Source organism: Rhinoderma darwinii, chromosome 6 (genome assembly GCF_050947455.1).
Source record: "Rhinoderma darwinii isolate aRhiDar2 chromosome 6, aRhiDar2.hap1, whole genome shotgun sequence".
NCBI lineage: Eukaryota > Metazoa > Chordata > Amphibia > Anura > Rhinodermatidae > Rhinoderma > Rhinoderma darwinii.
This window is the reverse complement of record NC_134692.1, coordinates 52,772,432-52,785,474: the sequence shown is the minus strand read 5'-3', so window position 1 is coordinate 52,785,474 and position 13,043 is coordinate 52,772,432. Positions and strand designations below refer to the sequence as shown.

Sequence of the window (13,043 nt, the reverse complement as noted above, 5' to 3'; positions counted from 1 at the left end):
AATAGAGGAAACAGGCACGGGTCAAGACAGGCAGAAATCAACAAAGTCGGGCATAATCCGAGCCAAATCCAACTAGCAAACTAAACACCTTAACAAAACACTCAGTAACCAAAGAACCTAGTTGCCCACACAAGGAGGAAATGTTCAGGGCTAGGTTTAATAATTAGGGGAGCTCAGCCAATCATCTGGTGTGTGCTGGATATTTAGGAAGTCAGGCGAAAACGGTGCTACAACACGCTGGCAGAGGTAGACGTCGGCCACAGTTGTTAGGCGAGCGGCTGTCCGGTTGTACTCCTAGTGGTGACTGCAGGCAACCAAAATGTGCAGGGGATTTGGAGCTCAGTGACCGAGAAATGAAGCTCCAAACTCCAACTAAAAAGGGGGATTCACACGCAGCAGATTTTGTTGCAGAAATATCTGCAGCTGAAAATCTAGGGTTACAGAAATCCAAGAGCTTGCTGCAAAAACAACCCCATGCAGATGAATTGAAAGGACTTTCAGTCTCAGAAATTTCTGCAAGAAAATCTTCCGCGTGTGAACCCACCTTTACACTAAAACTGGGGATCAGGTCACTTAAGCACCAGTACCAGGATTAGACACTGCTTGAATTTACACTTACACACAAAAACAAGATGCTAAATAGACCATGGACCACCAGGCACAGGAAATTGAATTTGTCACGGACAGCCACCATATACTAACTTTACCACTGACCACCAAGTGCTACAGATATGTTCATAAGCCTCGTTCACATCTGTGTTCTTCAATTCCGTTGTTCTGCTCCATCGTATAATCAGAGCAACAAAATTTATGGAGTGCCGGATCCGTCACAAGACCAACATGATTGGCACAGGACAGACCCTATTGACTTATAATGGGGTCCGCTAGGTCCCGTTCTTTTATGCTGTACTACGATTTCCGTCAAACGTGACAATCTATGATGGAGTCTCTGAGCAGAACCTCCAATGCAGATGTGAACAGAGCCTTAGGGTATTTGCACACACAAAATAAAAAACGTATCAATATAAGGAGCGGTTTTCAAGGGAAAAGCGCTCCTGATTTTCAGACGGTTTTTTAAACAAACTCGCGTTTTCGCTGCGTTTTTAATGGCCGTTTTTCTATTGAGTCTTTGAAAAACGGCTCCAAAAATGGCTGAAGAAGTGACATGCCATAAAAAATGCCCCGTCGGAAACAGAACGCAGTTTTTCCCATTGAAATCAATGGGCAGATGTTTGGAGACGTTCTTCTTCCGATTTTTCAGTCGTTTACGTCCCGAAAAACGTCTGAAAACACTCCGTGTGAACATACCCTAACTCTTATCCTTACAGTCTAGTGATACAGTTTATCACAGCAGACCAAAGTACTTTCGTGCTGAGAGGAGCAATTTGTGCTTTCAGGGCATAAGTCACACATAGTAGAAGTGTACCTTGCACTAGAAGCTTTATTGCACTTGTGGGTCATCAGTGTATGTTCACTAAAAATACGCTTTAATTAATAAGTGGAACAGAAACACATTTGTAGCATACTTTCATCAGCTTTTGTACTTTCTTGTCTCCTGCAGAATCTTTCCCAAGACCTGAGTATTGTTTTCTTGACTCTGGCCTGGAAGAGATGCTGCGGGAAACAAACCAATCAAAAAAATAAAAATTATTTAGGGTTTACCCGCATTTTGTTAAAACTAATCTTGAAAACGTGAAATCTAAACTTGAAGCGTTCTCTTAGACTATTTAGACATTGCGCCCTAGAGCAATTGTTTCACCTAATTTGCCATTCAATACGATGGAAGAATCGATTTGCCTAATACTTTCTTATGGAGTTTATCTGGTTAAGAAAACCAATTTTCAAATCAACTTTTAGGGAATTCTGATTAATAGAGAGATGATCCCTCAATCAGAACCCTAATCTTTTAGCCAGAACGAAGAACAGCTATAAAGAGTCTGAGGAGCCAAACACATTCATGCATTACAGAGGCAACTCATTGATTGTAACCATGTAATGCTTCGGTTCCCCTGTGGTGGCACTGCAGGGGAATTGAACACTTGCTGCAGGATTCCTCCACAAATTACAGCTGATCGATGGGGTTCTAAGTGGCGAGACACCCTGTGATTAGCTTTTTGTTTTGTTAGAAAGGTCCTTAACCCCTTAATGACCGGGCATGTTTGTACCTTAATGACCAAGCCAGATTTGTCAAATCTGGTATGTCTGACTTTATCAGAGAATAACTCTGTGAAAGTTTTGAATATCCAAGTAATTCTGACATTGTTTTTTCGTCACATGTTGTACTTTATTTTAGTGGTAAAAGTAGACTGATACGATTTGCGGAAATTAATAAAAAAATAGAAAAATGGAAGAAATTTTGTAAAAATTACCATTTTCCCCTATTTTTAACTGCAATATGTCAAATATGTACACACATACTGTACAATTTTTTTAATTAAACATATATTTCTATCTCTTTACTCCATTTTGGCAGCACTTTTGAAAAAATAAAATAAATTTTCAGCAATTTAGAGGACTTACAAATTGAATAATAATTTTATAAATTTTGAAGTACATTTTGTTTTCCTGCACCAAGCCAGGTTTTCAGAGGCTCATAGGTGTCAGAATGGTGGAAAGCCCCACAAATGACCCCATTTAGAAAACTAGACCCCTTAAGGTATTTACCTAAGGGTATAGTAAGTATTTTGACCCCACAGTTTTTTGCTAAATTGAATACATAGCAGGTGAAAAAAAAAAAAAATTCACTTTTTTTCATAAAAGTATCAGTTTGAAGACCAATTTCTTTGTAAAGCGACCATGAGAATGAAGAAACACCACAAAATCTATCACCCTGTTTCTCCTGTTTTCAAAAATACCAACATTGTGGCCCTAATGCGCTGCCTGGACACACGGCAGGACCCAAAAGGAAGGGAGCACCCGGAGGCTTTCAGGACTCATATTTTGCTTGAAAATGTTTTAGGCCCCACTGTACATTTGGAGAGGCTTTGAGCTGCCAGAACGATAGAAACTCCCCATAAACTACCCCATTTAGAAAACTAGACCCCATAAGGTATTTATTTAGGGGTATAGTAATTATTTTGACCCCACAGTTCTTTGCTAAATTTAATGCATATCAGGTGAAAAAAATAATAATTTCACTTTTTTCATAAAAGTATTTGTTTGAAGACCGATTTCTTTGTAAAGCGACCATGAAAATGAAGAAACACACCCCAAAATCTATCACCCTCTTTCTCCTGTTTTCAAAAATACCCACATTGTGGCCCTAATGCGTTGTTTGGACACACGGCAGGGCCCCAAAGGAAGGGAACACCCGGAGGCTTTCAGGACTCATATTTTGCTTGAAAATGTTTTAGGCCCCAATGTATATTTGGAGAAGCTTTGAGCTGCCAGAACGATAGAAACTCCCCATAAACTACCCCATTTCGAAAACTAGACCCCTTAAGGTATTTATCTAGGGGTATAGTTAGCATTTTGACCACACAGGTTTTTCACTAAATATATTGAAATTAGTCTGTAAGAATTAAAATGTACTTTTTTTCTGAAACATAGAAATTTTTATTATTTACAAGGAATAACGAAGAAAATGCACCCCAACATTTGTAAAGCAATGTCTCCCGATTACGACAATACCCCATATGTGGTAATAAACTGCTGTTTGGACCCACAGCAGGGCTCAGAAGGGAAGGAGCGCCATTTGGATTTATGATTTTGCTGGAATGGTTTTCGGTGCCATGTCGCATTTGCAATGCACTGGAGGGACCAAAACAGTGGAAACCCACCAAAAGTGAACCCATTTTGGAAAAACCTTCAAGGAATTTTTCTAGGGGTATAGTGAGCATTTAGACCCCACGGGTCTTTTGCAGAGTTTATTAGAATTAGGGCGCGAAAATTAATATCAACATTTTTTCCACTAAAATGTTGCATTTTCTCATTTTCACAAGGGATAAAGGAGGAAAAAAACAACCATTTTTTTATAAAGCAATTTCTCCCGAGTACGGAAATACCCAAAATGTTGTCATACGTTTTTTCATTAGAAATGAATTAACCCTTTCAGGACTGATCCATTTTTTGCTTTCATATTTTAGATTTTCACTCCCCGCTTTCCAAGAGCCATAACTTTTTTATTTTTCCATCAATAGAGTGGTGTGAAGGCTTATTTGTTGCGGGACAATCTGTAGTTTTCATTGGTACCATTTTGGGGTACATGCGATTTTTTTTTTATCACTTTTTATTCAATTTTTTTGCAATCCTGAGCAAAAAACAGGAATTCTGACACCGTTTTTTAGGTTTTTTTTTTGCGGCGCTCACCGTACGCTATAAATGACATTTTTACTTTATTCTGCGGGTTGGTACGATTACGGCGATACCAGATGTATATAAGTTTGGTCCTTTTTTTTAGCGTTTGCGCAATAAAATGACTTATTTATAAAAAAAAATAATTCTGTGTCACCATATTCTGAGAGGCATAATTTTTTAGTCAAAAAAGCTGTGTAAGGGCTTGTTTTTTGCGGGACGGATAGAAGTTTTTATTGGTACTATTTTCGGGTACATGCGACTTTTTGATCACTTTTTATTCTTTATTTAGGGAGTTAACTGCCGAAATCAGCGGCGATGGTCCGCTGTCCGGCAAGACTGATGTCTCAGCTGTCGGGGACAACTGTCAGCGCGGGTTTGTCACTCTGTGTTTACACAGAGTGACAGTTTGAAATGCGGACGAAAATGAACGTCATGGTGCGGGAACTAGCAGCCGACCATGACGTTCATTTTCGTCCTTGGTCGTTAAGGGGTTAATTAAAAGTCAGCATTGCAGTGTCTGGTTATACAGGTGCATCCATAGTCACTTCTTACGACCTGTTGTGTACACTTACATCTACGTATGATGAACATCCATAGAGATATAGACTAGCAGTGAAATCACTGTGCAGTGTGAGCTACTTCGTTAAAGCATATCGGTCACGACAATATGTGATCTATTTAAGCATATATTATAGGGACTGGTCCGCTATACGAATAGCCTAAAGGGCACCAAAAAAATATAGTGCCACTTGTTTAATAGCACTCAGAATATATTGGACTCACGTCCTCCATTTCCCCGTCTTCCATACTATTGACTGCTATCAGTCAGTAGTGAAGGGGGCGGGGGAGAAGGTGTGGGAGTGCGCCCTTCATGAATACAGCAAACTCATAACTATGGGTACGCTGAATCCTATGTTAGGTGCTATTAACCAAACGGCACAATACTATTTTGTGGTGTTTTCACTAATAGTACAGCGGACCTGTCCCTATAACATGCGGCTCTTAAATAGGGCATCATATAAGGTTGACAGATCCGCTTTAAAAATCCTGATGTTCTGTATGTGAGAAGTAGGAGAAATGGTTCACACATAGTACAGCCTTTCTATTCTCTGCCTGCAACAGCACATCTGTGGTTCCTATTGTGAAGTCTTGTGCTTTGAGACTAGAAAAAGCCACCTAGAGAATGTGGAAGTGGCACAAAATTTTAGAAATTGATGTATACATACTCGCTTACCTATAACCTTGCGGGCCAACTGTATGGCTGCATTAACAACATTACCCTGTACCACTTCATCAACAATGCCCAGCTGTAATGCTTCAGTGGCAGGAACGTGTCTTCCTGCGGGGTAAAAAAAAATAAAAAATAGAGCACAAGTTATTCCAGGAGGGTCTTGTAACAAACAACCTTGTCGTTAATTTAATTGGCAGGGCGCAATAGTGGTGACATATCTGGGCGTACCAGGTCAACGTGGAAATAGGTTATTCCCAAAAAAACAGCGATAACACAATTTTTGGGGGGGGGGTTTTGCTTTTACGGAGTCAATAAGGCGGTAAAAACTACATATTCACCTTATTCTACAGGTTGATATGACTAGATACCAAGTTTATATGTTTTATTTTACGTTTTACTACTTTTAAAAAAAATAAAGCCATTTGCTAACAAAAAAAATAAATAAATGTTGTGTCGCGACATTCTGAGAGCCATACATTTTTTATTTTTCAATCAATTTAGCGGTGTGACGGCTTAAATTTTGCAGGGCGAGCTGTAGTTCGCTAGTTCACACCGATACCATTTTGAGGTACTTGCAATTTTTCTTATCACTTTTTATATCCATATACACACACACACATACACACACACTTATAGCGTTCATTGAACTGGTTAAACAACACTTTATTGTGATAGTTCAGACTTTTAGTAGTCTTTTAGACTTTTAGTCAGGCGATACTAGTTATGTTGATGTTTGTTTGTTTTTTAACATTGCTTTAGGGAAAAAAAAATGGGAAAAGGGTTTGTTTTTTTTAACTCTTAATATATATTTTTTGGAACATTAAAAAAAACCTTTATTGAACAATTTTTTACTAGTCCCCCAAGGGAACTTGAACCAGCAATTGTTGGATCGCTTGCATAATATACTGTAATACTAATGTATTCCAGTATATGGTGACACTGAGAGTCTCCATTGAAGCCCTGCCCAGAGGCAGGGCTTCAAAGGAGTGCAAAGATTACAGATCTGGGGGCCTTTATTAGGCCCCCAGGCTGCCATGCCAGTTATCGCCACCCCACGATCGCGTGGTGGGAGGGGTGATGGCACATTGGAGTGGGGCGCCTCCTGATTCTAGAAATGTAAATTAATTATGCGATTGACCGCTGCATTTAAGGTGTTAAACGGGCGGAGTCAAAGTGATGTTTGATTCCACCCATTGCAGTTAGATGTCGGCTATATAACACAGCCTTCACCCGCTGAGTATGAAGCGCGCTCAGCCCATGAGCCCACACCATGCTTCCCCCTAACGGCGGTCATGTACTATTACGTGACATGTCATTAAGGGGTTAAAAATCGTTTTTATTCACTGGACAACAGCTTAATAGACAACAACCCAATATAAACAACAGGTATCACATTATCCATCAAAATAAATCAGACTACCCCGCACTGCGATTACCCTTGATCTTTCAGTATTTTAAAATCTATAAATGAAACTGAAGAAAAAAAAAAAAAGGGAGAATAAATAAAAAGTTTATCTGTTTTTAATTTGCTAGTTAATGAAATCCAATAGCACCAATTCAAGCAGGCGTGGATAGGGGATACATGTGTTTTGTGAGACAACCCTTTTAAAAGGCACCGGGGCACACCCCTGTAGACAGTGCCACATAGCACCCACTTGTACATAGTGCCACATAGCCCCCACTTGTACATAGTGCCACCGCAAACAATTTTTCTTGAGACGGGACCCTTGCATAGGCCGGGGTAATGATCACGTCATCACGCCAGCCTGCGCAACTGCAGGGATCCTGTCCCAGCACCTTATAGGCTGCAGGCCTAACGTGGCCTCTAACCTAGTAAACAGCAGAGAAGATACACTTAAACGTTGCAGTTGCCAGGGGACCCGGATGCTTCTGGTTAGTGAATTAAGAAAAAGGACGGGACTGAATCACAAACGGCTAATCTTTGAAGCTAAAGGTTCCACAGAGTTACTGCACATGAGGATTAAAGAGACATATTTTTGTGCTTACTACTTCATTGAAAAAAAAGTAACTATTGATTGAAAGCTGCAAATGTGGATTAAATTAGATAGCTACCCTTCCGAAAATTTCAGGATGCAGATATTTTGGACAAAATACGCAAGATTTTATCTAATTTTCTGTGATATTAGTGTAGGGACTTGCAAGACGATGAGAACCCTTGACGTGGGTTGCGAGCTTGTGTATTTTGGCAAAAATATCAACCAATACCTTGTGTTTATCATTTTTGAATGGGGTGTCAGAATTGTGTGTGGTACTGGGCAGCCCGTCTGATCTAATAGTATGGGCTCTACCAATAGGCTGTTAGCCAGCATGATGCACTACACATAACCATGTGACTGGCACCTTATGGAAGCCGTATCTGTGTGCAATTGTAATTCTAAGCAGCTATGCCACTCATGGATGATAGGTATTTGAGTGGCTATTCATTAATATTTTGCAATGCTATATGACCTCCCTTCATATAGCATTCTGGCTTGTCTGCATCCTGGTGGGAACTGGTGTTAACCTGCCCTTGTGTCTAAGTATGGTCTTCTTTTCTGTGATTTTGAGTTTATTTTCTGTTACACTTTTCCTTTATTATGCAAACAATAAAAAATAATCACCTCGTACAATTACATCTAGAGCTGCAGGAACACCAATTAACCGAGGTAGGCGTTGCGTTCCTCCGGCTGCTGGCAGAATGCCAATTAGTACTTCAGGAAGACCCACCCGGGACTGTAATCAAAGCAAAGCACGATAAGACGCTAAACACAGTTATATGATAGAATATGATTATTTATACAGTGTCAAGATATTTTTATATATAACTGTAACAACATTTTTTTATTGATACACATCAGTCTACGTCCTATTGAGCATCATAATTTAATTGCTTAACAAACAACAATTTAAAAAAAAAAAAAGTACAATTGTAGACGGTGAATAGAAACCAAAACACAGGCTAAAAAAAAAAAACATATATACAGTGGGAGAACTACAACAAATAAGCAGCGCTTACGCAAATACAATTGACATTCTGCGGAATAAAATTCAGCACCACAGGTCAATTTCTGAGTGTTTTTTCCGCAGGGTGTGGATGAGATTTGTTTTATCTCATCCACTTTTCCGCAACTAATAGGGTATGCAACAAGAATGACAGAAGTCATACAGTGATGGATCATGTGACATTGGAAACATGAGCTTTCCTACCGACAAGAGATTGCTGCGGCATTGGATAGTTGGATTAACTTTATCTGTCAAATTGTAAGGCTTGTATGAAACAAAACAACAAACAAATGAAAAAAAATAAATACACTTCTCAGATGCTCGCATGCCTAGGATTCAAATGGAAGACCTGGCCACCATTGAACGCCCAACATCGGAAAAAGAGTTCCGGACAGTGCTCAAATCATCACAATCGGGAAAGGTCCCCGGATCAGATGGGTTCCCTGTGCCCTACTAGAAGATCTTTGCATATGCCCCTGCTCCTCAATTTGTATCAGCTTTTAACACACTAGTAGATTTACCAACAATGAGAGCGTGAAAGACCCATCACAATGTGCCAGTTACAGGCCGATTTTCCAATTGAATGTAGAGATTAACCCCTTACTGCTGCCGCCAAGCTTGGCCTTCAAGACGCGGTGATTTATTTATTTTTGTTTTTTTTCCTGCGTTTTGAAAGCCATAAATGTTTTATTTGTCTGTTGATGCTGCCGGGTGAGGGCAAATTTTTTGCATGGCAATTTGTATTTTCTAATGGCATCATTTTGGGGTACATATAATGAATTTGAAAACGGATTCATATTTCTTGGAGGGAGGGGAAAAAAAATAAATAAATAAACAGCTGTTCTGCAATTTTTTGCGTTTACCATGTGGTATAAATGACATGTTAACTTTATTCTGTGGGTCGATATGATTACAGCCATTCCAAATCTATATAACTTTTTGATGTTTTACTAATTTTGCACAATAACTTTTTTTTTTAACAAATAATTTAATTTTGTATCGCCATATTCAGAGAGCCATAACTTGTTTTTTTCTGTCGATGGAGCGGTGTGAAGTCTTATTTTTTGCGGGGTGAGCGGACATTTTCATAGTTACCATTTTGGGGTACGCACTTTTTTTTGATCTTTTTGTTTTCTTTGAGGCGGGAGGAAAAGAAAATGAAAAAGCAATTCTGCCATTTTTTTTTTTTCATTTTTTTTTACAGGGTTTACCGTGGGGATCAAATAGGACGATAATTTTATAATTTAAGTCATTAATAACACGGCGATACCAATTATGTGTAGGTTTTTGCTTGTTTGCATTTTTTTAAACAATAAAGCAATGCGTAGGGGGAAAAAGGCGATTTTATACTTGTTTAATTATTTATTACATTTTTCCCTACTTTTTTTGGACCACTAGGGTACTTGATCATGTGATCATATAATCGCCGGTATAATTCACAGCCATACTTCTGTATTTCTGTGTATTATAATGGTCAGCATAATGCTAGAGGCAGGGCCTAACAGGTGTACCAAGATGGCAGACCTGGGGTCATTGCTAGGCCCCATGCCGCCCCAGCAATCCATCGGCTCCCAAAAAAAAAAAAAAAAGGGTGATTTGTTCAACTTTATAATCAGTTTTATTCAAAATTCTTTTTACTTTTTGAGATACAGACGCTCTGTATTCTATGCACAACTGTGCAGATACCAATTCTGTGTACTTTTGAATGTTGTTATTTTTTCCATATTAGAAATATTTTGTAATTGTTATTTTCTATCATTATATTTAACTTCTGTTTAAAACTACTAGAGGGCATACGATCATTTGATCGATTTAACAATACAATACACAACCTTTTTGTTGTTCGTAAATGTGCAATTTTCTAAATATTTTTTTCCCTAAAATGCCAGCTATATCTTTAAAAAAAGAGTTAGAAGATCTTTATTAGCTTCCTATATCTACGATATAAAATGATAAGCCAGAGATTACAATATGCAGTATTATGTAGCAATAGTTACCTGAGCACTTGCCACTCTATAGTGACATGCCAAGGCTAGCTCAAGCCCTCCACCAAGTGCAACTCCTTCAATTGCAGCCACTACGGGTTTCCTGCTAAATTCAATTGTTGCATTAATATCTTCTAAGGAGACGGTTTTCAAAGCGGAGGTGGAAAATTCACGGATGTCTGCACCTGAGAACATAAAAATGACGAACACAAATAGAATAGAGAATTACTCATATAACAATTCCTCAGAAAGCTTACTGATAATACACGCAGGGTGGGAGGAATTATACAGAACCCACTGTTCATGACAAAACTACCCAATGCCTACCAATCTTATCCAAATGCTGCAGCCATCAAACAAAATATACTAGATAAGCAAATTGCTATTTAAGTGGCTCTCTGACAGTAGAAAAGAAAAAAAAGGTTCTATTTTTTTTTTTGCAAGAAACAGCTCCACTCCTGACCATGGACGGAGTCTGGTATTGCAGTTCAGCTCTATTCAAGTGATTATTTTCTAATCCCAGACAATACCTTTAACTCTTTCACTACTAAAGATGTATGTAATACGTCATGCTCCCGACGCCAGCAGAGAGTACAGTGCGGCACTGGAAATAATAGTGTTCAGACACAAGAAAGACTGAAATAAATAAAAACTTAAATGCTTACACTCAGATCTAATAAATGGCGCCGACAAAATCTTCTTGCTGGCAGATTCCCCTTAGGTAATTTGCTAATATATTTATACAAATGTCACACCTGAGAAGGTCAATATGAAATTAGAAGGAGCTGCAGATACAGAACAGTCAGAGCCTGAATGACTGCAACAAGGTAAGCCACAAAAAATGAAGGGTGAAAGTTTTGCGCTCACACAGAGCCCCAAAGACAAAACTCAACTACAACATTAAATGTAATAACTGCTGAATGCTACAATCAAGAGGCTGCACCACAACATGAAGGAATGTCACAATGAGATAAAGGGGAGGAAAACCCTGATGCACACCTATCACAGTAGTGTATCATAGGTGGAAAAGCACGTTACACAGCAGAGCAGAGAAGATGTAGTCCAGGTATAACGGGGTTAAAACTGTAGTCCAAAAAATGCGGGATTGATAAAGACTAAAAAAAAAAAAATTTTAAAAAATTCAAAGTCCGAGTTGTGCTTTCTGTCACCCGAAGTGCAAAAAAAGCGCAGAGGTGCATACAAAAAAGTGCGCAAAGGATGCGGTATATAGCAGCCCTGCGTAACCATTCCCCCGAACCTCCAAAACGTAGGCCCAAAGGATGAACCCAACAACTCTCCTAGGCTTCTACCTGGGCTGCCACCCCAGGGTCCACCTAGGAGCCTATATCTGGTTTGCACCTCCCCTCCTCAGAAGAAGAAGGGAGGCCGGGTTGCAGGGGAAAAAGGAACCATATGGATACACATTTTCCCCCTAGACCTCAGGAGGGTCCCAAAAGGGGACCGCATCCCAGAAATCCTTGTGACAAACGTAACATGCAGTGAAAAACAATTTTAAATAAGTGAATGTGCGCTGTGATACAGCCTGGACATTCGCCAGATATATAAATTCCTCATTTCCCAGCCACAAGGCCAGGAAAACAAAGGTGCGTGCAAATGTGCCATCACTCATTGGGATTCCACCCCCAGTGAGTTTGGGCATCCCAGGGTCACCACTCCTGGAAAAACTCAGACTTTCCAGCTACGCGACCCCTGGCATCGATTGTGTGGTTCTCTGCCCCTCTCGTCGGCGTTCTGTCATCCCACTATGATGGCCGTCACCCCACCGGCAGAGATTACTACTACACACGATCTTAGCCACAGGACCAAGGAGCAAGAACTTGGCCAGAAAGCCCCAATCTCACCTGCCAAGTAAGTATTGATAAAGACTGAATAGTACAAGTACCGCTTATAGAACAAACAGGCAGTACAGGTGCAATCTGCAGAGTCCACCCTCAACCGACGGCGTCCCATGTTGCGCACAAGTCAGGGAGGGCTGTGACGTTACAGTAAAAAGGTGTGTATTGTGACAAACCTGCAGTACAGTACTTGTCACACTACACACATCTTACTTTTCACTGGGATGTCACAGCTCTTCCTGACTTGTAGTCCAAGTGGGATGCCACCGGTTCAGGGTGGACTCCGCAGATTGCAGCTGTATTGAGTGTGTTGGCTCTACCAGCGTTACTTGTACTATTCAGTTTCTATCAATACCTCTTTTTTGGACTACAGTATAACTCACTATACCTGGACTACATCTTCTCTGCATCGCGGTTTTTCACCTATGTTATGTTACTGTGAGAGGTTCGTGCTTCAGTATTTTTACTCCCTTTTATCTCATTGTTACATTCCACATTTCATGTTGTGGTGCAGCGTCTTGTTGCTAGCATTCAGCAGTTATTACATTTGATGTTGTAGTTGGGTATTCTCTGGTGGGGCTCTGTGTGAGCGCCGGAATTAGTTTCATTTTTGTGGCTAAAATATTTGTGTTGGTTAAGTATGGGGAAATAAATTATAGAAATCATATTGGG

The 13,043-nt window shown here is 39.8% G+C and overlaps 1 protein-coding gene across 1 annotated transcript in view; it reads right to left on the bottom strand.

Moving 5' to 3' along the window:
* Positions 1-13,043, bottom strand: part of EHHADH (enoyl-CoA hydratase and 3-hydroxyacyl CoA dehydrogenase) — a 35,204-nt gene that overhangs the window by 18,907 nt on the left and 3,254 nt on the right. The window contains exons 3-5 of the mRNA XM_075831209.1: positions 10,528-10,700; positions 8,149-8,260; positions 5,531-5,635 (exon numbers count right to left, since the gene is read on the bottom strand). Coding sequence (XP_075687324.1) covers positions 5,531-5,635; positions 8,149-8,260; positions 10,528-10,700 — 390 coding nt within the window. The remainder of the gene's footprint in view (positions 1-5,530; positions 5,636-8,148; positions 8,261-10,527; positions 10,701-13,043) is intronic.